The 22433-nt window shown below is 43.7% G+C and overlaps 1 protein-coding gene and 4 non-coding genes across 8 annotated transcripts in view; 1 reads left to right on the top strand and 4 right to left on the bottom strand.

The window, feature by feature from the left end:
• The window catches only part of LOC135904118 (uncharacterized), a 34671-nt gene that overhangs the window by 7213 nt on the left and 5025 nt on the right, over positions 1-22433 (top strand). Inside the window, exons 5-7 of one of the 4 annotated variants that reach the window (XM_065434737.2) lie at positions 372-509; positions 15498-15601; positions 20455-20657. In XM_065434737.2, coding sequence (XP_065290809.1) covers positions 372-509; positions 15498-15601; positions 20455-20524 — 312 coding nt within the window. In that variant the 3' untranslated portion in view covers positions 20525-20657. Of the gene's footprint in view, positions 1-371; positions 510-15497; positions 15602-20454; positions 20926-22433 lie in introns of those variants that run through there. The other 3 variants (XM_065434736.2, XM_065434739.2, XM_065434738.2) reach the window with 3 other exon arrangements.
• TRNAP-UGG (transfer RNA proline (anticodon UGG)) lies at positions 4105-4176 on the bottom strand. The gene has a single exon. It is a non-coding gene; the product is annotated as a tRNA-Pro (tRNA).
• Positions 7769-7840, bottom strand: TRNAP-UGG (transfer RNA proline (anticodon UGG)). Its single transcript has one exon. It is a non-coding gene; the product is annotated as a tRNA-Pro (tRNA).
• TRNAP-UGG (transfer RNA proline (anticodon UGG)) lies at positions 15693-15764 on the bottom strand. The gene has a single exon. It is a non-coding gene; the product is annotated as a tRNA-Pro (tRNA).
• Positions 18187-18258, bottom strand: TRNAP-UGG (transfer RNA proline (anticodon UGG)). Its single transcript has one exon. It is a non-coding gene; the product is annotated as a tRNA-Pro (tRNA).

Here is a 22433-nt window from a genome sequence, read left to right on the forward strand (position 1 = left end):
TCGTACTATGTATACAATACGGATAATATACCGCATATCGCACATTGTATACCGTGACATGCCATGTAGATCATTCACGTAGATAAGATACCAAGTCTCTTCTACCATGCATCTAGTATCACGTATCTTCTTCCTTGCTCCACACTGTTGTGTGCCATCTATGCTTAAGTTGTGTGCTGCACGCGATGCATATGTATGATACCTTGTGTATACGGGCACCCAGGAACACTCGCTTTACCTCTGGTCGTTTTGCGGCAGCATGACACCTAGCTATCTTGTTCTAAATAAAATTTTGAATGATTTAGACGATTGACTTAGATTTTCATTACGTCTTGCTTTCATTGCGTAATGTTGGTTTTCTTATCGAAAAGCTGTGCAACCTGACTGGATGGGAGGAAAATGGCGCTGGTAAGGAGAAGCCAAATGGTGCCCGTTACGAGAGCTACACCGGCGCGCAGAACATTACCATTATACGTACGTACGAGACTCAATCGACGATCGTGCACACGGTAAGCACTTTCCCTTAACCTGCGACGCGAATACTATTGGCTACTATAATTTTCGTTGCACATCGTTTCCCTGCCATTGTTTTCCCCATCTAGGCTGCCTCATACATCGCTATAAAGAGGTTTGAAAATAATGTTAGAGATAAGGCGCTTTTAACTGTAGCGTTTGGCTTAAATTAAACCTTCTCACATCCTTGACGCAGCCTTTGTGTTGTTTTTTGCTTGGCTTGTTCGTAGGTTAGAAGTCACTTTTTACTTGGTAGAAATTTGTTAGTACAGGACAGGATTAAAACAAATAAAGAGTAGAAAAAAAGTCATGCGTAATGATCTGCTAAATGCTGACTAAAATGAGCCTAATAAAACCAGCTAAACGGCATCGTACCTCACAGTAATAAAGTTTAGGTTAAGTTTTTATTCTGTGAGACATAGTTTCCCCATTCAGTTTTTCCGCACACTGTAGAAGGTGGCTCGGCACAACAAAACTAGAAAGAACAATGAAGAATTGAAACATTGTAGTACATGACCCATAAAGAGAGGTTCTTGCAACGCTGGGTATTTCGGCTCCGTGGCGTAATAAGAAGTATAAGGCGTACTTAACGATCGACAGTCTTTTATCAAGCGACCTCTTTTGTATTCTCTGTATGGCAAGGTAAAACGGTGTGATCGACCGGTTTATTAAATCCTAACATATTTCTTAAAAACAAAGAAATCAAGTGCAAGATAATGATGGAGGAAACCCTAATCACGTTATCAGTAAAAACAAAGTTAAGAACGATGGCGATCTCAAGTAATGACCCTCGTGATTTCAACAATACTTCATGCGCCCGACAGCCTTCGGGCTTCACGAAGAAATGATCTTGAGGATGGACGTGCTTGAACGCTCCGTGAATGAAAAAAAAAAACAAAACAAAACATAGTCGGTGACCTTAATCTTTGACTTAGGTGTCCCTTAGTGGCACTCATGCCTCGGCGTTGGTGTTCTTTAGGTTAAATTTAGGCAAACGCAACGCATGAACCGTATGTGGAGGCAGCTGTTTTCTATTAATTAGGCGCTTAAATATAATTCTGCCTTTATTTAATTCTGCCTTTTTAATTCTGTCTTTAGTGAGGTCATTGCTTCCGCTTTCTACTCCCGGGATTCCAGGAATTTTGCCAAAGTCGTGCTCACGTGGCGGGTCTCTAAAGTCTACGATTCAGTGCTTTGATGTGCTTTGATGTGCGGTAATGAGTTATTTCTAAATAATTATAGTTAGTACAGTCACTTAAATAACTCAATTTGTGACTAAACTTATGCTCTGGTATCATGTTTATAATCAAATGTATGAATTTTGTACTGTACTATTATTTCCTTTTTATTCTGATTTATTTTGAATTTCCTCCCCGTCGTGTTGGAGGTGAATCGGAAGTGCTGCGCAAGAAACAAGAGTTTCACTCGATGCTCATGCCACTAAAAAAAAGCAAAAAAAGGTCAGGATGGTTACATTTCACCAGCATAGCCTCTAGAATGTGATGTCACTGTGCATTAGCTTAATTCAGACGCAAATACCAGCGCAGCCATCAGGGGCCTACTCACACCGCAAAGCCCCACATATCATTTTCGTTAGGCTGAATTTGATACCTCAAAATTCTGATTTATGCATAGAGCACTAGCGCAATGTCCATAGTAGCGTTTTTGAAATATTGGAGTGATATTTCAATTGTGCATAGATCAACAAGCCAAGTACTAATAAATTTGTAATTACAATATTATTTATTTATTACATAAAAACAACTGATTCCTTTTTTTATGCGAAGGTGTTTTATTTGAGCAGAAATAATGGCGAATAAAGTACTTTCAATGTTCCTTGATTTGGAATCTTGTTAAGGCTTTCTGGAATTAGCGTGGGCGGCGAACGTCTGCGGCCAGCTCATTGATGTCAATGATACAATGCAATTTCGAAAAAATGATACAGACAAAAACAAAATCCGGGCGTGAAATGAGCTTCTTCGCATTGTAGATAAACATAAATCACAAATAAAAAGTGCGCAAGACATCGAAACATAACTTTCCGTCACGGCGATGATTTATGCCTACGTGAAACGGAAGCCTACCGCTCTTTTCGTTATTTTTTTCCATTCCTGTGTTCCATATATACCAAGTGTACTTTCTTTTTCTTTTTCTAAAGTTTTTTTCCTTTTTTTTTCTCGACCATACGCAAGGTTAAAATATAGCCTCTGGCAGATAAGGTAAGCTTGGTTCTTTGGCTGTAATACTCAAAAGAGGTGGGCACTACTTGCGCCAGAGATAAAAATACACAATCGACTAACTAACAAAAATTTGCAAACTATGTTTTCGTTAATTAATTTGAGGCACATATAACAAGTTTGCGTATTGTAACCGGTGAGTTCGGAAGGCGTATCTGCTTAGAATGAACTTTAAGGTTACCTTTTATACCGCATACACGCGCGACCAAATTCATAGGTGTCCTAGTTAATTCCAAGCCCAAGTCCAAGTGCTTCAATGCATAAAACGGCGTCCTGTTAAAAAATTAAGTGGAACAACGATGTATGTTTACCGCAGGTTGTATGGCCCCTATCTTGAAACCAGTGCCATCCTCAGAATCCGTTCAAAGGGGATATGCCTTTGAAAGCCACTAGCTACAATCCGTAAATTGTAATATATGTCGTGAAGTAATCATATTAAAATTATTCACTGAATTTCTTTTAATTAGTCGAATATGCATCTTCGAATTCACGTGCAGCTTTTACACGGCTCTTTGAGTAATCCAGCTCAATGGGTATAATTATGCTACCTGTCACAGGTAATATTAAAAAGTTATGAGCAGCGAAAAAAACGCATTCCGTAGACCAAACAGGATTTACCAACAAGGGCTGCAAGTTCGCCGTATACTCAAAGTGGTTTGAAAGTCGCAACACGAACACTGCTTACGCGTTATGCTTAAGAATTGGCCGTAAACAAGATTAAGCTGTGTACCTCGTCCCAAAATTGGCACTCTCAGTAACCTCACCCTAACAATGGTGCCACGACTTGTGCTTACCGCCTGCTTCCTTCTCCATTCCCTTCTACCCCCGCGCAGTGCTTCTCCTTTCAGCGCTGATTGTCACACCATTGTGCGCTAGTCGGGGGGCCGCTAATGAGGCGCAGAGATCGTTAAGAAACATGAAAGCACCGAAAGTAGTCGCGCCGAGTCTCCATTGTCGAGCTGATGAGCAACACGGAGAGGGAGGAGACCCAGCACTCGACAGCGTCCGCATACAAGCCGTATGAGCGTCAAAGCTGGTGACAGCTAATAGATTGGCTGGGGGTCGGAAATATTGTGAGGCCATTTATGTTGCATACCGCATCGCGCCGAACCTGGAAAAATAAAACTGGAAGAACGTGCCTATACGTATAGCTCGCCTTCGTTTTCACTGTTCTCTCTTGCAACCTTTCTTTGTACAGCGCGACATCATTTACGTGGCCCATACTGAATGCGTTGTTTCGGGGAGCCTACCTACGGCGAGATATGTGCTAAAGAACGTACGTTAATGCAGCTTTCCAATAAACATAAGAAAGGAAAAAATGCGGGAGAATTGTGCACCAATCTAACAAAATTTCGGGCCCGTCCGGGATTTGAACCCGGGACCTCTCGCACCCAAAGCGAGAATCATACCCCTAGACCAACGGGCCGACGCGTACAGGTGGCGTGAGTCCTCTAAGCATATGAAATATCTGCCTACCAGCCTTTTTCTCTTGTTTTCCTCTTCATTTTTTTTTCCTTTTTGAGCTCCATTGTTATTCTGTCGCGCTAAGAACGATGCGAAAGGCCGCCTTTTGGTATTCATAGCGCGCTCAGGTTTCAGCGCTGGATTTTTTAAGAGCTTCAAAAGCACTGTACAAATATGGCGAAAAACGACTTTAAGGATGAACTACACGTCGTCGTTGCTTCTCTATTGCTTGGAAAAGTCGAAACACGCCTGTGACGCTGCCATTTAAGTTCTGCTCTTACGATTGCAATGAATTTTATCCCAGCTGGAGAATATATTTCCGATACTTTTCACGTACTTAATCCCACCGCTGTCGTTGTGTAACTGTAAGCAGCATTTTACTCGGTACTGTGTGCAACTGCGGGAAATTGCTCAGATTTCAGGTTTTGGGGCCGTCTGGGGTAATCAGTGAAGTAAGTGCTGATGTAGCAATTGACTCTGAAGCCTGGGGGCACTGATAAGCTCACAGAAATTCTTTAATTTCGACATACTCTCAAATAAAAAAAAATCTTTTTATTTCGCTACGAATTCTTTTGCGAACAATATCAGATATAAAGTGTCTCATGCATTTATAACTTAAGGTTGGAGTAGAAATGAGCCTGCAAGCACTGATGTGCACGCCTCTCTTTCTTCATCACGCAATATTGTTGCTTTGAAGGAGATGATTTTTGGTTCTAAGATCTAGAAAGTAAGGCGGTTTATGACGAGTAAAACACATTGTTTAAGATTTGTTGTTTGGTAGCAATACACGACAATGCAGGCAGACGTAATTTATAAAGTATGCTAGACTTTCCTGTAGGCTAAATAAGCTTGCTTTTTCTTAAAGCACTTGCGAGGAATTTTCCCCGCTACAGAAAGATTCACGGACAAGCGGTGGTTGATATTTTGAAAAGGGTGAACGCCCAATTGTCATTATTATTAATAGTGATACCGCTTTCTACCTTGCGGCCCTATATAACGGTGCTCTTCTCATTGCAATCACTCTTACTGCGATAAATGTTACTGGCGATCCGAGACGCATTCGTAATGTTAAAGGTTTCTTAGAAGAAGAGAACAAATAGACATAATGTGTGCCCTATATTATTCAGATGTGTGGCAGAAATACACAGAAAGAGGTAGCAAATATAAACAACGTATATTACGTAAGATCAACTATTTAATAACTATTGCGTAAGCCGCAATGTCAACTGTAGACGTGTCTCCATCTTAACACAAGCTAGAAATTGCCATCGCAAATCTGACTTTCTTTCTTGCGTTTCGCCTCATTTCGACGAGGCGAAACGCAGAAATGCGCGTGCACCATACATTGGGTGCACGTTTAAAAAGCCCCAGGTTATCGAAAGTAATCCGTAGTCCCCCACTACGGCGTGCCTCGTAATCATATCGTGGTTTTTGCACGTAACGCCGACGAATTTAAGTTTTAAGTTCAACAAGCCAACCCTGCGCCAGTGTGCCAAAATTTATTCATTTCACCTGCGTTCCTCCTGAGATGCCGTGTCTTTACCTGGGGTGTAAGTTAAAATACGAGCGCAGCGTACTTACGAGTAACCAACAATGATAAAGCCCTCCTCAGGTGCTTTGCTTCGTCGTAGTGTGTGTACTACAAGAGAAAAATGGTCTCCCTAAAGAAAGAGTAATTGCTGCTAAGGTGCCCATATTCGTCGCAGTAAGTGAAGTTGCCCGGTTGATGCTTTCCTATTCTTTCTTTCTTTTTTAACGTCTGATTTAGGCATTCTGTTTAAACTACTTCGAAGACGTTGCGCACCTTCCAGGAAATGCGGGGATTCTGCCCGGCTTGCTTTATTAGGCAGAGAATTATAACATCTGAACGCATAAAGCATAATTTTCGTAACTTCCACAATCATTATGTGGTGTGAAGGGAACATTGTGTCGCAAAACTAAAAAGCAAACAAATAATAGAAAAAAATTGGCAGGTTGATTTGTATTGTGCCTTAACCGATTAAATTGCGTAGCTGGACAAATAGAGTGCTTCTGAGACGACCCTTATATGTGGCGCAACGCTTCTTTTCCATAATCATTAACTCGTGCCTCAACAATGTAATGTCGAAAGCAGCTTCAATCGATAGCGGTGCCTCAAACACAAGTGTCAAACCATCACCCATGTTTCCGGCGCACTCTGTCTCATATCAGCGTCCTGATAAGCTATAGGAATGGATGATGAGCACGAGGTCGCGGGATCGAATCCGGGCCACGGCGGCCGCACTACGATGGGGGCGCAATGCGAAAACACCTGTGTACTTGGATTTATGTGCACGTTAAAGAAACCCAGGTGGCCTAATTTCCGGAGCCTTCTCTACGGCGTGTCTTATAATCAGAAAGTGGTTTTCGCACGTAAAACCCCATTATTTAATTTTATAGAAATATTTGTTCTGAGTACGCTCTTGAAAAAGAAGACGTGTACATGACAGACACCCGTATTTCCGTTTAACGACGCTACTGGATGCACCAAATGGCCCGCCAAGAGTCTACATTTCAAAAAAAAAGAATGGAGTTTTACGCGCCAAAACCACAATCTGATTGTGAGGCGCGCCGTAGCACGTGGGAGACTCCGGAAATTTGGACCACCTGAGGTTCTTTAACGTGCCCCTAAGTACACGGGTGTTTCTGCATTACGCCCCGATGAAAATGCGGCCGCCGTGGCCGGTATTCGATACCGCGACCTCGTGCCTAGCAGCCCAACACCACTGTCACTAAGCAAACCACGGCGAGTCTGGATGGGCTCTTGACTCGTTTTTAACACTCATAATTTCAGTTCAGTATAATGGACTCCAATTTCTCCGTGCCTCCGAGCCACAGATGGAGCTTGTCTGAGGACGAGTGGCGACACCACAGTATACGCCAAAATCACGGCCTCCGAGAATATGTGCACCGAAATCTTGAAGGCTATGTAGGACCTGATACAGACGCTGCCTTTCGTCGCATTGTTGGAGAACCCCTAGTAAAGTATGTCTTGTTTATCACTTCCCAACCTATCTTGCAAGCCGTGTCGAGCATGCAAAGATTGAATACGTGTGAATATGAACGCGCCGACATATCCTCACCCGCCACCATGGCTTAGCGGCTGTGGTATTGCGCTGCTACGTAGGAGGTCACGGGATCAAATCCCAGCCGCGGCGGCCGCATTTGGATGGGGGCGAAGTGCAAGAATGCCCGTGTCCCATGCATTTGGAGCATGTTAAAGGATCCCCTGGTGTCAAAGCTGATCCGGAGTCCCCTACTATGATGTGCCTCGAAAACAAATCGTGCCTTTGCCACGTAAAAACACCAGAATTAAATTTGTCATTTTGCGAATATCTGCCTGGCGCATTCATTCCCATTTTTTTCTTTCCAAAACTTGTATCAACTCCTTATATGAGTGCTTCGTTACCAGTAAGTATATATATACGCTAATACAGCTGCTAAAGTTTGATGTCTTGTAGCACGTGCACAAAAGTGTAGAATGTAGAAAACTTTCACTAAGAGGCAAAGACAGAAAAACAAAAACAAGCTCCGCTGGGCCCGTCCGGGATTTGAACCCGGGACCTCTCGCACCCAAAGCGAGAATCATACCCCTAGACCAACGGGCCGTTGAATTGCGCAGCGCATATCTTTGCAGTGGAAGGAAGAACTGCATTAGGAGAACGGCTTTATCATTTCTGGCGTGCTTATTGTTATTCAACAGCTGTGTGTGTGTGTCGCTCGGCGCGCAGACCGTTGGCATTCAGAATGCGTCTCGGCCTGAGCGCTCGTACCACGGAGTACGTGCGCCTTACAAAGAGCTTCAGGGTAACGTCGAAGCAGGCGTTACAGCGTGCCTGCAGGAATGAGTGTTTGCAAAATTTACAAGTTCATGCAGCGTTAGGCTGCAGCTCTACTGAGTGCGATAAATTCTTGTAGCAGTTTGAGAAGAAAAACTGAGCGAGCGGGAATCGAAGATTGCTTCGAGGGAAATTATTACGCTGCCCGCATTGCTTCGCTGTGCTCAAACACTAAATAGGGAAATTTTTTTAACGTAAAACCTGCATGCTGAATTTTTATTTCAATCCCTTTCAGTTAAATTATCACAAATGCTAGGACATTTATAAACCTTATTGCTCAACAGCTGAGGGAAAGGGGCATTACTGACGGTAACCCTCCGCGATAGGTATTTCAAAACACGCGCCCGCTACGAAATGATTACAATATAGTCATATCTCGAACAGATATATCCTGAATGCTATCTAATGAAGTCATGTTTGAAGTGGAGCATCTGTCTTCATTCACTCTAAAAACTAAGAGAGTGCCGGGCACTCCCTTTGAGGGAGTAGCGGCTTGTCCCATATTTCACTCTCTTTTCGAGAGTAGATCGACCCTCTTTGAGAGAGAGTAGGTCAACTCCTGTTGACAGAGTTTTGTTACTCCGCCGCAAGGGATTGCTAGTACTCTTCTGCAGAGTGATAATACTCTTCCCACAGGGAGTGCTAGTACTCTTCCGCAGAGTGGTAATACTCTCACCGTAGGGGTAACGGCACTCCACCAGACCGAGTACTTCTACTCCCCCAAACAGAGTGCAACTACTCTTCCCAATACCCTCTTAGCGAAGTCCTGGCCACGCATGCAGGCAGGAAATCAGATCAAATTAGGGTCGCTGATACACCGTTCTCTAGGCGGCTCCTCAGACTCAGTGGCCCGATTCCAAGCGGCCTTCAGAATAGGCGTGAGCAATGTTATGCAGGATTTTAAAGTCATTTTTCCTGGCTCTTGGCTGCCTACCATGAGTCGTGACGGCTCGTAATCGGCCTATGCGTATGTGTCCCGAACGCCACTGCGGAGAAAAAAAAGCAAATTTCACATCAGGAGACACATAATCTAATTAGAACACAATAGTCGAGGGAATCACACACTTATGGAGAACCACATTGCTCTATACATCACGTGGATTCGAACCCGCGTACACTCGCATCTATACAATTCAAAGCACACATCCTAACCATTACACCACAAATCCACCACGCTCAGTCGTGTTGTTTTAGAGCTTATATACATAACAAATGTATTTGAGGAATCGGCTGCGGTGGTTGGAGTTTCTCTGCAGTGTGCTGTGCTGTTGTGTACTGGAATACGTTTGCGTTTGCATCATTTCCATTCCTTGCTACGACTAACGGAGGAATACAACGTAGACGACGACGTGAGAACTATTCATGGCTTGTCGTCACCCCAGGAAAATACCAAATGTGCCGTTCAGCTCACGATCGAGTGCTTTTCCAGTCCATGCATTATATGTTCTCCGAAAATACGCGGATACAAAGTATCGTGCCAACCATCCACGTATGTGAATTTAAGTCGCGCGTATACTGGTGAGCATTTCTGTTTATTTTTTCCGCCAGTTCCATTCGTATGTGGTCAACTGCGATGCCAGTACCAGGCATTTCGACGTGCCTCACGCTGCCGTGTAGGCGTTCTTTTCAAGTGCATTAGTTTAGAGTTTGGTTCAGTCCGCTGTGAGCTGTTGTCCTGCATTAGCAGCGGATCGTTAGCGTTTTGAAGAGCACGCATTCCAGCATTTGGAGACTGCTTATGCCGATAGCCGCGTCACATGCATAGGCACGCATGTTTAAATGAGTAATGTGTCCACTTGTTACGCGTGCACTGCTCGTATCCTGTGGCAGCGCTCGTTCTAAAAGCTTCGAAGACCATCTACATTCATACGTGTGTTCAATATATATGCACAGGATAGACTTGCCGGCTAGTTGGTTGAGCATTTTAGAAGAAACAGCGCAACACAAGGACGACGCAAAAACATGGACAACAGCACGAAGCGCTGGTGTGGTCGATGCTTTTTTTCGTCCTGGTGTTAGCGCTGTTTCTTCTTCCACGATACACGCACACCACAGGTACACGAAAGTTTAGGAGTATAGGGCGTTAACTTTGTTTTCCCCGTTTCCTCTCAGTGTCAATGGCACAATGCGTTGCCCGAAATAGCGCACGCTTACCCCCATATTCAGAAATGCATCATAACTTGAAGCCCATGCTTGATCTAAATGACGCAAGTCGTGAACGTACCAAAAGAAAGGCAGTGAGCGTCTGGGGGACGTTCGCACCAGGCGTCGTTTATATAAAGTCAAGCATGGGCTTTGTATTAATATACATTTCTGAATACGGGGGTTAGTCATCTACTTCTCACAGAAAATGTCGAAGAAACGCCCACCAAAACCAGGCACATTCGTAAACCTAACTAGGCAATACGAAGCTCCATAGAAAAAGAGTGGTATTAAAAGCTTTCAGTATTTTTCTTTACTCCAAAATGGTTGCGCTCTCGTGGTTTTAATGTACAGAGATGATGCAGCGTTAGCTAAAAAGAATGAATTTCCGAACTCCATGCCAAAATAAGCTTGTAAAATTATTTAGGTGCTAGAAACCAGGGTTTGTAGCGATCCTTGAAAACCCTTTATTTCTAAAATGCCATTTTCAAGGCATTGAAAAGCCTGGAATTTTTAGAAGTACTGGAAAGTCCTTAAATTTGTACACTTGGCTAGACATAGCAGACATTGCCAAGTGTTTTTTTTTCCCCTTCTGTGACATTCTTCGCATGTCACAGAGAATTGTCTGTGGAGGTAATAGAAGGAAAGCGACATCCTTAAAGTTCAAATTACAAAGGAGCTGCAGATACCAGTTTTAGGCACATGGAACTGGCGACAAATGTACTTGGAGGAGCAGAAGCAGGAAGCTCAACGGTTGAGGCATTCAAAGAAAAGCCGTGATGAGTAAATTGAGAGCTACAGACACAATAAAAGATCACCTTTCTCCGGTGCTGTGTTGTTCCGCGATCTTGAGCGCGCGCGCGCGCGGTGGAGAACTCCGAGTGAAAAAGTAGAGCGCTCGCTACGCGTTCCTTTGAACTGCGGCGGCCTGTTCTCTTAGAAGCAAAACGATGTGTTCTTTGCTCAGCGTGCATGAATGATACATTGCCATGTTCGGGGCCAGCCACCTACAGTTGAAGCAGAAGATCACGCTACGTTTTGTTCTCTATTGCCGCAAGAGTAGAACTACTCTCTCTCTCTGAAGGGGGAGAGTGAAAAGCACATTTCACTCTCTCCTTGGTGAGAGAGTGAACAATGCATTTCACTCTCCTCGACATTTTGCGAGAGTAAAACGACGCTTTGAAGAGTGAACCGGCCGCTTCACTCCTGCGATACCCTTCCTAGTTTTTAGAGTGTTCATGCACTTGCGCAATGTGATGGCTGATACTGTGCATTCTTGCTGCCACTTACCTGCTTATGGAAGCAGTTTACCCTGAAGTGACTGAACTGGTTTATATCAGACTTGTACGTAACGAATTACATCCAATAAATAATTGTAATTAATTATGTGTATATGTGCTTATCGTATTTTTTCAATTTACCGTTTACTTTGTTTACACAGTAACGCTTACTGTAATTCAAGTACATTTTTTTAGAGTAACTATTTACAAGCAACCAATTACATTTTTGAGCGAAACAAGCTATAACAGGAAATACAGCCTTCAGTACTTAAATTTGCCTGTAATTACAGCATCCAAAGGGATGAAAACATGCGCATGAGTTACCTCCTTCTTACAAATCAACGTCCTTTATCAGCGCTTGAATCACCTGATGACGATAGGCCTGCAGATTTGCACACCTCTCTTGGGAAGTCTGACTACTTAGCTCCCGCACCCCTCCTCAATTTTCTCTAATAAATAAATTTCTTCCCCTCTCTCTTCTGCGAGTGCTTTTAAACGGCCTTCATAGGCGCTGAGAGCTGCTGCTTAATTTTTCTCCGCTTCATGTACTCTATGACTTCTCTGATGAAGATAGGCTTTTTGGGGCACTTAAGTGCATATGTTTTTATATTTTTTATATGCAAGTGATTCATATAGCCTTCTTTTGCTGTTTTATTACATAACAGCACTATTAGGGCTAATAACTTGCAGCTTTTTAATAAATTATATAACATATTTGGTCATCCCATCTCTTCAAGGAACGTGAATGTTCGCTGGAGTTCGTTCCAATTATTCGTTTAGGTCTCAATTGCTAACGAGTGGAGGACGCCAGTTGGGGAACCACCAGTTGTTGGCCGACAATTTGAAACGGCGTTTCTACGGCTCGATCGCGAAGGCCACTTTGGACATTCACGCCAGGGAATCATCTATGTATGATTTTTTTCATTTTTTCACTGGCCCTGTCAGGGGTGCCTTCACCTATAGCCCGAATAACAATAAAGTGCTACTCTTCGCAGTGTACTCAGACCCAAGCATCGCGGCATTGAGTAACGAAAAACGCTTAAGTATTCGTACATTATTACGCAGCTCTTGGCTGCAGCACGCATCGAGCGAGTTTTCAGTGTTGCTTCATATGTTTCCCAAGAAAACTAGGAAAAACAAGAAAAGAAAATATTGAAAATAAATTTTTTGTGGCAATAAACAACGTGCGAAAGACTGCAGAGGACGCATCGAACGGCCCAGGCCAGCTCGTTCTATTTGCTGCTGCATGTGTAAAATTATATTATTTATGGGGCGGGCAGTAACACTAAAGTAATCGGTTGATTTTCGCGAGATATCGAACCGGAACTGAATCGAAAGCCGAAAAGGGGAAAAACCGTTATTTTTGCTGGAACCGGAACCGAACCGGACCACCACCGTTTTTTCACTACGGAGTGAAACCGAAAAGCAAAAATAATGGTTATCGATTCAGGCTGGCTACTTTTTCTAGGGCTCTTAAACCATGCGTTATCTGCACTTGTGGCTCAACTATGGTTGTGCATAGTTGAGTTGTGCATATGTAAGTGCGCACCATCTTTCCCTGATATTAGAAATAGCAACACCGTTAGTACGGTTTTCTACGAATCGCGTCGGGGGGCAGACATGTTAGTAGCCTACTAGTAAGCGTTGGAAATTGATGATCGTCGAATAGTTTTCCGTTAGTTGGGAACCTATAGTACATAACCGTTAAAATACGGAAGCACTTCCTAGCTGGACAATGGCTTTCAATCACACAACTTGAAGTATGTGCAATGGAAATGCCACTGCTTTTGACATGTGCTTCCTCAACTTTATTTAAATTGAAGTTTTCTTTTCCTACTATTGGATTGGCTGAAATTTTCCTTTACCGAAAATTATAGCATAAAAAGTTTTCGCGAAACAAGTCTCTCTCAGAATTCGTTGTTAACACCGGCTTAGATTCACGGCTGTGAACGTGCCATTTGGACAAGAACGTGCATGTGGTCTCACTCTACTGTGTATCCTCATCCACGCACCTCACACCGGTAGCTGTTTTATCCTGTTTCCTGTCCCTCTGCAGAGAAGAGTAGCTGGTTAGAGGACTCTTCGTTTCCTCAATAAATTCTTGGCTATCTCACTAAAGCTTCACTTTATACAAATTCCACAACTGTGTAGGACCTACTTAATTCTCTTTAACTACTAACTTGATAGCATGAATAATAGCATGTATAATCTTTCTGTGCAGCTTGGTATCTGCAGAGTCGGGGCTTTTTGCAAAATAATTGTATGCTTTTTCTTATGTAATTATTCTTTGGTTATGCAAATAAACTTGAACTGGTTCAAGTCGGTTTGAAGCGCTATTATTTCTCTCCGGAGTTGAACTGTTTTCGCTGGAGCAGAACAAAAACGGGAACAAAAAGAAAGCATCGGTTTGACGCGCTGCATTTTTAGTAATTGTTCAATTACTTTCGTGTGGCCGTAATTGGTAACTGTATCCTAATAAATCTTTCAAGGTATTTGGTATTGAAATCAGTTACTTTCTTCTTTAACATGTTCAGGTCACATTTACTGTTACCACTTCTTGTATACAGGTGGTCCCACTTGATGCTAAATACGTACACAGTTTTAGCTGCGAAAGTGCAGGTATAACCGATTATAGATTCATAGAATATATGTATTTGCTCGCGGTGCTTAAATAGTTATAGCAAGCAATAATTGTGTCTACGAAATAACTAATATCAATGTATGATTAGCGCTTAAAATGGGGCAGTGCGCTCTTGGGTATGCGGAAATCAAGCTTCCTGATCAACTAGGCTTCCCGCGAAATCTTTTCTTTGACTCTTTCTATCTTAATATTTTTTTTCGTTCGGAGTGGGGATGGGGTGATGTACAATAAGGTTGCCCTTTTAATATGTGTTTCCGAAGCAATGAGCTCCAAAACTTTATTATTGACCAACAATTCAACTGGCTAAAGTGGACACTCAAATAACGACTGCTTCGTTATTTGCTGTAAACACTTACAATTTAACAGGGTACCTTTAACGTTTAGGCTTTGACGTCAATATGGCAAGCCTGTGCTTCAAAACAAACCCACATTTTAGAAGAAATGACTATCGCGCTAAGTTGCTTTTATCATGAAACGTATCTGCTGTTAGTATGAGTGCATGACGTCGCCACTCGATGCGAGCAAACATTCACGTGTTTATCTCAAAGTTATTCTTTAACAACGAGGGTACGTATTCATTGGCTGCTACGGTTAGATACTTTTCAGTCGACTCCAAGCAAGTGTACTTTAAAGGGCTCCTAAGGCACTCGGGAGCTAGAAGCAAGCAAGAGGTTTCTCCACTCTCGTCTTCGCTACCATTCTCAGTAGTTGTCTCTTTTTGCCGCGTACTTGTTATGGAGGCATGTGGGCATTGCCATCAGTACCGAAAGCGCTCCTTTTTCTTCTATTACACCATGAACTTTCGCTTATGAGGAGTACGCGCTTTATTTCAATGACATGCTGTTTGCCTGCGTACGTGCAGTACAAAACACGCTACACGACGTGAAATGAATTGAAAGTGCACAACTAGAAAGCGAGACGACGAGAAAGCGTGGGCGCGTGACTGCACGGACATCAAGGCATGCTAGGAGACCGACTGCAGCTACTGTTCTTCGTATATGGACCAATCGACAGCTTTTATCCAGGTGACGTCACGTGCGTGACCTTGGTGGTTTCCCGAAGTGCGAAGAAATGATCGAAAATGACTCTGCTCGCGGACAACTACATTTGGCTATGAAGGGAAAGACGGGGGCATGGCTGCTGTACATATGTTACCACACCAAGTAGTCCGGCAGCATTGACAGGGCTTTTGGTTGCTCGGAACAGATGCCGAACCGACGCAGCCTTCACTTGCGACGCTTTAGCGTTTGCCCGGTCGACGCGGAACGGAAAAGCCGCAAAATAAGTAAACCTTTATACTCAGTGGTGTGTTCTGTCTTTGTTAACTGTTGCTAATGAGGTGATTATGTTTTCTCTTCCCCAGCTTAACCGAACGTGGATTAAAACGCGGGACTCTTTCCAGAAGTGCTCTCACTTGTGCAGGCTTTGCCTCAGTAGCTCTCCCTTCATGGCCACAGAAAGTTGTCTGTGAGTGTAGAGAGAAACGCATGATTGTTCTTTGAATTTAAAAAGTGGTTTAACGACACTTTAAAAAGTGGTGCGTTTCAAAAGACTAGTTGGGCCCGTCCGGGATTTGAACCCGGGACCTCTCGCACCCAAAGCGAGAATCATACCCCTAGACCAACGGGCCTGTTGCTTCACTCCCACCTTTTAGCAGTACAAGCAACACTTGAATAACGAGAGCAGGTTTCTCTTTTTTATCTTGAGGCAGAGGTCATTGTTATTCAATAGTGCTCAGCTTGAAGCAAGACTGCCTTTTGGTATTCTCAGTCACGCTCCGGCTTAAAGGTTCGTTTTGTCTATTCTTCATTTATATCTCTCAAACGCGATGGGAAAGAAGCGAACGTTACAACCGGGCTGTTCAGGGCGGTTGACCTTTATGTATAACTTCTCAGTCAGACGTGAAAAGCCTTCAAGTACCTTAAGCACTTAAGGTTCTCAAAGTATTGGGAAAATATCGAGAGCGGATAAAAAGCTTAATCATTTTTTTTTAGTAATAACGAAGACGAATATTACAAAAGCTAATTCGAGGCGTAAATGGGCGGCACACATTGCGCGCTTAGGTTCTGTGACTAGCTGTTAGAAAGAACTTTGCAGCATTGAATTTTCATTTCCTAATCATCATCAGCTATCTCATTATCGTGTCGTTAAAGGTGACCGATCTTCGAAAAAGTAAGCCTTTGTCAGCTCAAAAAGGTACGCGCTACAAACCTTTAACGACTGGTATGTTGATCACATTGTCCCAAATAACTGCATCTCGGTGATCTGTTTTGCATGCTTCTCTCGAAGGACTACAGTTTTCGCTCTCATAGGAACACACGCATTGCACATGAAAATTGACTGTTGTCTGATGCATTGTCACGCTCTGCATTTCTTAGCATCGTTATTAAATGTGTATCAGCGTGTGAGAAAGTTGCTATTGAGCTTCAGTTTTCCTTTTTTGATTACTTAATGCTTGCAGGAGACCATCTTTTAAGAACATGTAATAACAAAGCAGCCGCATGCCTCTTGTCGAGAGCCCATTATTTATTTGCTTCAGTACTAGCACCACAAACTTGTATTTAGAGGCTTGTCACTATGCACACTAAGAAAAATTACTCTCGAGAGTGCATTTGATGTGAAAACACCCTTTTTGCGTCCTTACTTTCTCTGAACATTTCGAAAACGGGTGCATTTGTTAGTAGTACATACTTAGTGCTTTCAATTATTTATGGGTGCCAGAAGGGAGTTTTGTGTAAAACATTCAATTTGCAGCATTTAATGGTGCTCGGTAACTTCAGCATTTAAAGCAAGTAAACGCCATAAGTACGTGCCTGCTTGCCACCAGCTGGCGCCAAATCATTGTTCGAGCACGTCATATGGTCACAGTCTCCGCTGGGGATGTGGAAGGGCACAGCTTTCTCATTTATTTCCAATGTGGCCTTTCGCTTTCTATCACTGGCTCCATTTAAGTTGTTTCAGCTCAGTGTTTTGTTCTAGATCAGCTGCCAATCGTTAGCGAATCATAGCGCATCAGCCAATCTAATATAGATCTTCAGGCGCACGTTCTTTCTGGTGTGTCATTGGGGCCGGTGCAATATTAGGCGCAGTAAGCCTTGCGCTATTTCATGCAGTATTGGGTGAAATAAACATTCACAGGTGCGAGCGAGTGATCTTCTAACAATAAGAACGCAGCATTTACTGTGCAGGTGGCGGCCCCCGGTCGTAATGTGGAAACACACAAGATCGTTAGCTTCTCTATACTTGCTGCCTTTCACATCTAAGCCCCAGTTCCACCTGAATTTTTTCACCTTGGGGCTGATTCATAGATGGATTGAAACACTGAAGAGCGTGGTGTCAGCCCATCAGAGGAGCTAGGGACGTTACCGCATTAATAAGGTGCTGTACTATATTTCTTGCAGATGTGTCTGTGGATTGGTCGAAAGCTAACGCTTCCGACTGGCAATCTGTAGCTACGCAGTTTAAATCTCCACGTACGAGGTTTTCTTTTGTTCGATTTGTTTATTTATAAACGTCTCGGAAAAACACTTATGGATTACTACTTCGGCGGACGTTCGAAAGTCTATACAGGGTAGGGATGAAATAAAAAAAAGAAATATCGCTATAAAATTAAAACGAAGTATACATTTCGGCAAAGCACACATGTGGGGAAATGGTGCTATTCCAATCAAATCACCCTTTCGAATTGGTATATTATTTCGCCTAAACAGCGTTTTCTATGGCTGCAAAGGAGGTGAGTTTGCAGACACGAGAGAAACACCTTTAAGGAGCAATTTTCTATAGTCTGTAGTATTGGTTTGCAAATAGAATTTGTGTTTGTGACAAGTTACTGGTCTGGCTCTACGAAAGCATAGCTAACAACTTGAAGAACAGCTACGCCCATGTAAAGTTCACTCATATATTAAAAAATAAAATAAACGCACGCACTCTTACTCGGGAGAAACGTTTCTGTTATCACATATTTTTTTGTTTTTCTTCGGCGCTCTTTCATATTAGAAAGGATTTTGCTAGCTTGACTGTAAGTTTTGTCAAAATAAAAAAAAGAACACATCGGGCCCGTCCGGGATTTGAACCCGGGACCTCTCGCACCCAAAGCGAGAATCATACCCCTAGACCAACGGGCCGACGTGCGTAAGCTTCGGAGCAAGCACAGCAGTTCCTATCTTTATGTTACAGATAGCGTACGGGCAGCTTGCGCAACAAAAGCCGGTTGCCGCCATTCGCAACGAGCCAGCCTCGTTCGGCGCGGCTATACTGAAGAATTGAAAGTCGAGCTACCCAGAAAGGACTTGCTCAGCGCTCATCAATCATATCGCGGCGCACTGAGTAAAAGAAAGAAATCTGCATATATGTTGCCGATTACACTGGTATGGAACGTAAACCACTTCACGCGCAAATAGTTTTCCTAATTTAGGAAACAAATGGTGTGACACGAATAAGCGCGTGGACAGGCAAACAGAGAACGATGAAACGAGAGAAGAATGCGCAGCGTACGCTGCTAAATGAAGCGCGCAAGCTTCTTTTTCTTCTCGTATACCCACATCGCCATGAGGCATTCTAGTTGGGGAGCGAGGATTTCACAAATATGAACAACAGATGCTTTTGTACATCGATAATTGTGTAGAAAAGCTTTTGATACCCCCGGTATGCTTTGCCTCATATACTTTTGTATTGTGTGTAGCCCACAGAGCACATGTCAAGAGCGCCGGAGTTGCGCGCTGCCATTTTCATCAGCACATTCCACGCGGGAGACAGCAGTCTCGGAACAATACTTTCTTACTACTTCTAAACACGTGCTGCGAAGCGTTGGACTCGCCACTGTATACGAGCCTATTGCCTTAGCGTAGTTCCATTTTATCAGTTACCTTACGCGAAGGCAGCTTACGTTACGGGAAGGCAGTCATCCACAAGGAGCCTTATCGCTGTTCGGGCAATATCTTTTTCCGTTGTCGCCGTCATGATTTGCTGCGCTGGCTCGTATAGTTGAGCATACGCAGGCGCAACGTTGCCTCGGACCAGTGCTTCGGGTCGAAGTCAGAGGCGCTGGTACACCTCTATGCGCGGTGCTCACGCGCTCTGCGCAAGTGTACCATGTACTGCATACGAGCTGTGCCTGCAAGATTGCGTTTTGGTTTGCCGGTGCCACATAGCGCAATAAAATGGCAACAAAGCCTCGGTTGCTGTAAACTTGCCCCGCCTTCTCAGAGATGTGGCCTGTATGCAGAAAGAAACATGTTGCCTCTTGCCAATATATAAAAGTTATTCTAAAGAATTCATATAGGACGTCTGCATATTTCATGTATATCATGTTTATGGCGCAACTTTCACCCGCTTTTCAGTATTGACCGCGACATGGAACAATATGAATACGTTTCGTTCGTGCTTTCTGACTCAATGATTTGCCCGAAATATTTATGAACAACCTACTTCTGAAAAGTAAAAGCCTCATCACGCTACTTTATTGCTTGGGTTTCGAGAGCGCCACTGACTTGTCAGTCATGTAAGAAACCAATGCATTAACTAAAAAGAACCCCGAGACATCTGCTATAGTGTCTCGTTGGTGCGTGAGTCTGCCTGCGCTGCATCATGTAAGAGCCTAGCACTTTACAACGTCCGTTTAAAATAAAACTTAAGCCGTGCTGCCAAAAATATCTAAACAGGGCACTTCTTATCATCAATAAATCTTCAGCAATCGCAGCACGTTGAAGGGAACTTCAAGACGCCAATGAGCGAGTGAGGACCTTTTAGCTCTCCTAACCTATGATGCAGAAGTTTAACTGTGCCTCGTCAGGTGATGATGCACTCTGTATCGCCAGTCATGCTCGCGGGACGCTAGCATGTTAAAAAATTCGTGGCATTCAAAAGAGAGAGATGTAGATCAAATGTGGTTTGAGTCGCGCACTCCTCACTCCCAAGGAAAAATGATGCCACTAGAAGAATAGGGGCGTATTTCACAAAGCTTTTAGTTCGTAAGATTTATGTGCATTGGCTGGCTATACAATGTCCAGCGTCATGATGGGCTAGAATTCGCTCTTGAGAAGAGTTACATCGCGATAGCGTTTTGTGAATGCGGGCCGAGATCTCTCACAGAGGAATTCGTTAAAAACAGTTGCCCATGTTTGTATGCTATCTTACAGGAAAGTCTCTCTTCCCTATTTGTGTTCCATGGCAAGGAATAAGTTCCATTTGCACTGCTTGGTGGTGTGGGCCACAAGTTATACCACTGATAGTATACACGTAAACATGTGCAATATATACGCATAACACATGCGAGCTAAACTGCCCCAAATTTTTCACATCCTATCACGTTTCTTTCGCAGATCAAGAACGTGCTCAAGGATATGCCAAAGGAGAGCGAAGCAATATTTGGATGGACTTTGGTTGACATGAACTTTGAGGACAGTGTCGGTCAGAAATGCCCACTGTACACCAAGTCGACGGGTGCTTTCGCGAGAACTAAAGCTGTGCGTCTTGAAATAGGAAAACAACACCCATACGCGCTGCGAAAGCTGCTCGAACCTTACTGACTATGGACATATGTTTCGAGCAGGGGACTGCTTTTCAATGTGTCTTCAAATATCAAGTTCCTATGTCCGGCTGCTGTCACCAGCAAATCCTAAGCTGCAATGATTGAAACAGTGTGCTTTTATATATATAAACGTTGATGTACCAATGTCACTCTGTTTGGACAGTTACGCCAGCACAGGCTGAGTGCAATTTTTGAAGCTTTGTGAAGGACGAACTATACCATATCGGGATACAAACATGGCAATAAATAATCATCCTTAGAGGATGAGCGTGTGGCCTTCTCTGTAGTCAATTGTCTTCAAAAAAATTTGATTCGCTTTTTTTTATGCACCACTTGAATATGTGCACGATCCACCAGAGGACAAGTAGCGCAAGATGGTGACAGGTATGGCGGATATGCTGTGGTTTAATGAGAAAATAAAAGAAATGATAGGAGTTTTTCTTTAGGTTCTTGCTCACGACGGAGTCGTCATTTTAGCGCCGAAAACAAACGTATGCATGAAGCATATTAATAGCCATTTTAGCAAGCTTATGCAAATTTTCGAAGAACTTTCCATAGCTTTGTCGTCGTGCTCTCAGACAGCGACCCTTCTGAAAAGGAATTCGCAAATTTCGGTGATGCGAGACTTATCAACGTCGTCATAATCATTAATTTATTTAAAACCCCAGCGACTCGTTTCTGCGTATCAGGAGCCATATCCTGTAAAGATTCGGGTTCCAAAGAATTCAGTTTGACGGTGGCGTCACATTTGGCGGTCCGCTGACCTAATGATAACGAGAGGAAGGAGGGAGGCCAATCGGTGGGCAGGTTTTTTTCTGGATATGAACGCCACAAAAGAAAGCTAAATATAGCAAACTAGGACCGCTTCCCTATAAACAAAAAATAGTTTGTTGATGTTACTGATGAGGTTTACGTTCTTCATTATGAAACGTGTGTGTGACATGCTGGCGGTGACTGATTTAGCGCATAATTTGTTTACTGCTGTTGGTCCATTGATGCCTCTAGGCGGGACGTCATACCCTAACTTGGCGTGCCACGTTCAACGAACCTTTGCTTCACCGCCGCCTTTTCATTCGTCGTCTTCGGAGGTTTCACTCCCGCCCCCCTTTTTCTTCGCCGGCGGTTGTTATGGCTTCCGCAAAAGAACAAAATTATGCGGCTGACTGATGACTTCGAAAGAGCGACTGTTTCCTCGTTGGCCAGGTGCTGTCGGAATCTTCCAGTCGCGAAAAATCACAATGCGCACAGTACTTTGGCCACAGTATCAATGCCGCTAGTGCGTTGTGGCCCCAAAAACAACCTCAAGTACCTCGCACTGTCAGCGCACTGTATTTTTGGAGAGCCTGAATTTCCTCCTGAATTCTTTGTCTCCCAACTCAAACGCGTCTTGTCGATGTCGCGGTCATCACTGCCTCTCACGGAGGCTCGCTAAAGGCACCAACAGAGGCGCCACAGAGATCACCATCGCCGGCAACGCCGGTCTCGCCCGTGCACACGGCACGCACAGGCTCTGCGCACGGCACACGGCCCCTCCAGATCACACCGAAGCACCTCACGCCACTTCGCTTCGTAGCCGACGACGGATTCGGTTTCCGCATAATTTACATGTGCGTGACGTCAACACATTATGCGTGAGCGCCCCGAGCTGATGGAGGCACCCAGGCGGCCACGAATCGCTGCTCACGAGACGAATTCTTCGAAAACGGAAGCGTTACACAATACGGCTCCAGATAAGGGAATTAGTGTTAGGGAACATTGGGAGCAAAAATA

Source organism: Dermacentor albipictus, chromosome 1, assembly GCF_038994185.2.
Source record: "Dermacentor albipictus isolate Rhodes 1998 colony chromosome 1, USDA_Dalb.pri_finalv2, whole genome shotgun sequence".
In the NCBI taxonomy this organism is placed as follows: Eukaryota; Metazoa; Arthropoda; class Arachnida; order Ixodida; family Ixodidae; genus Dermacentor; species Dermacentor albipictus.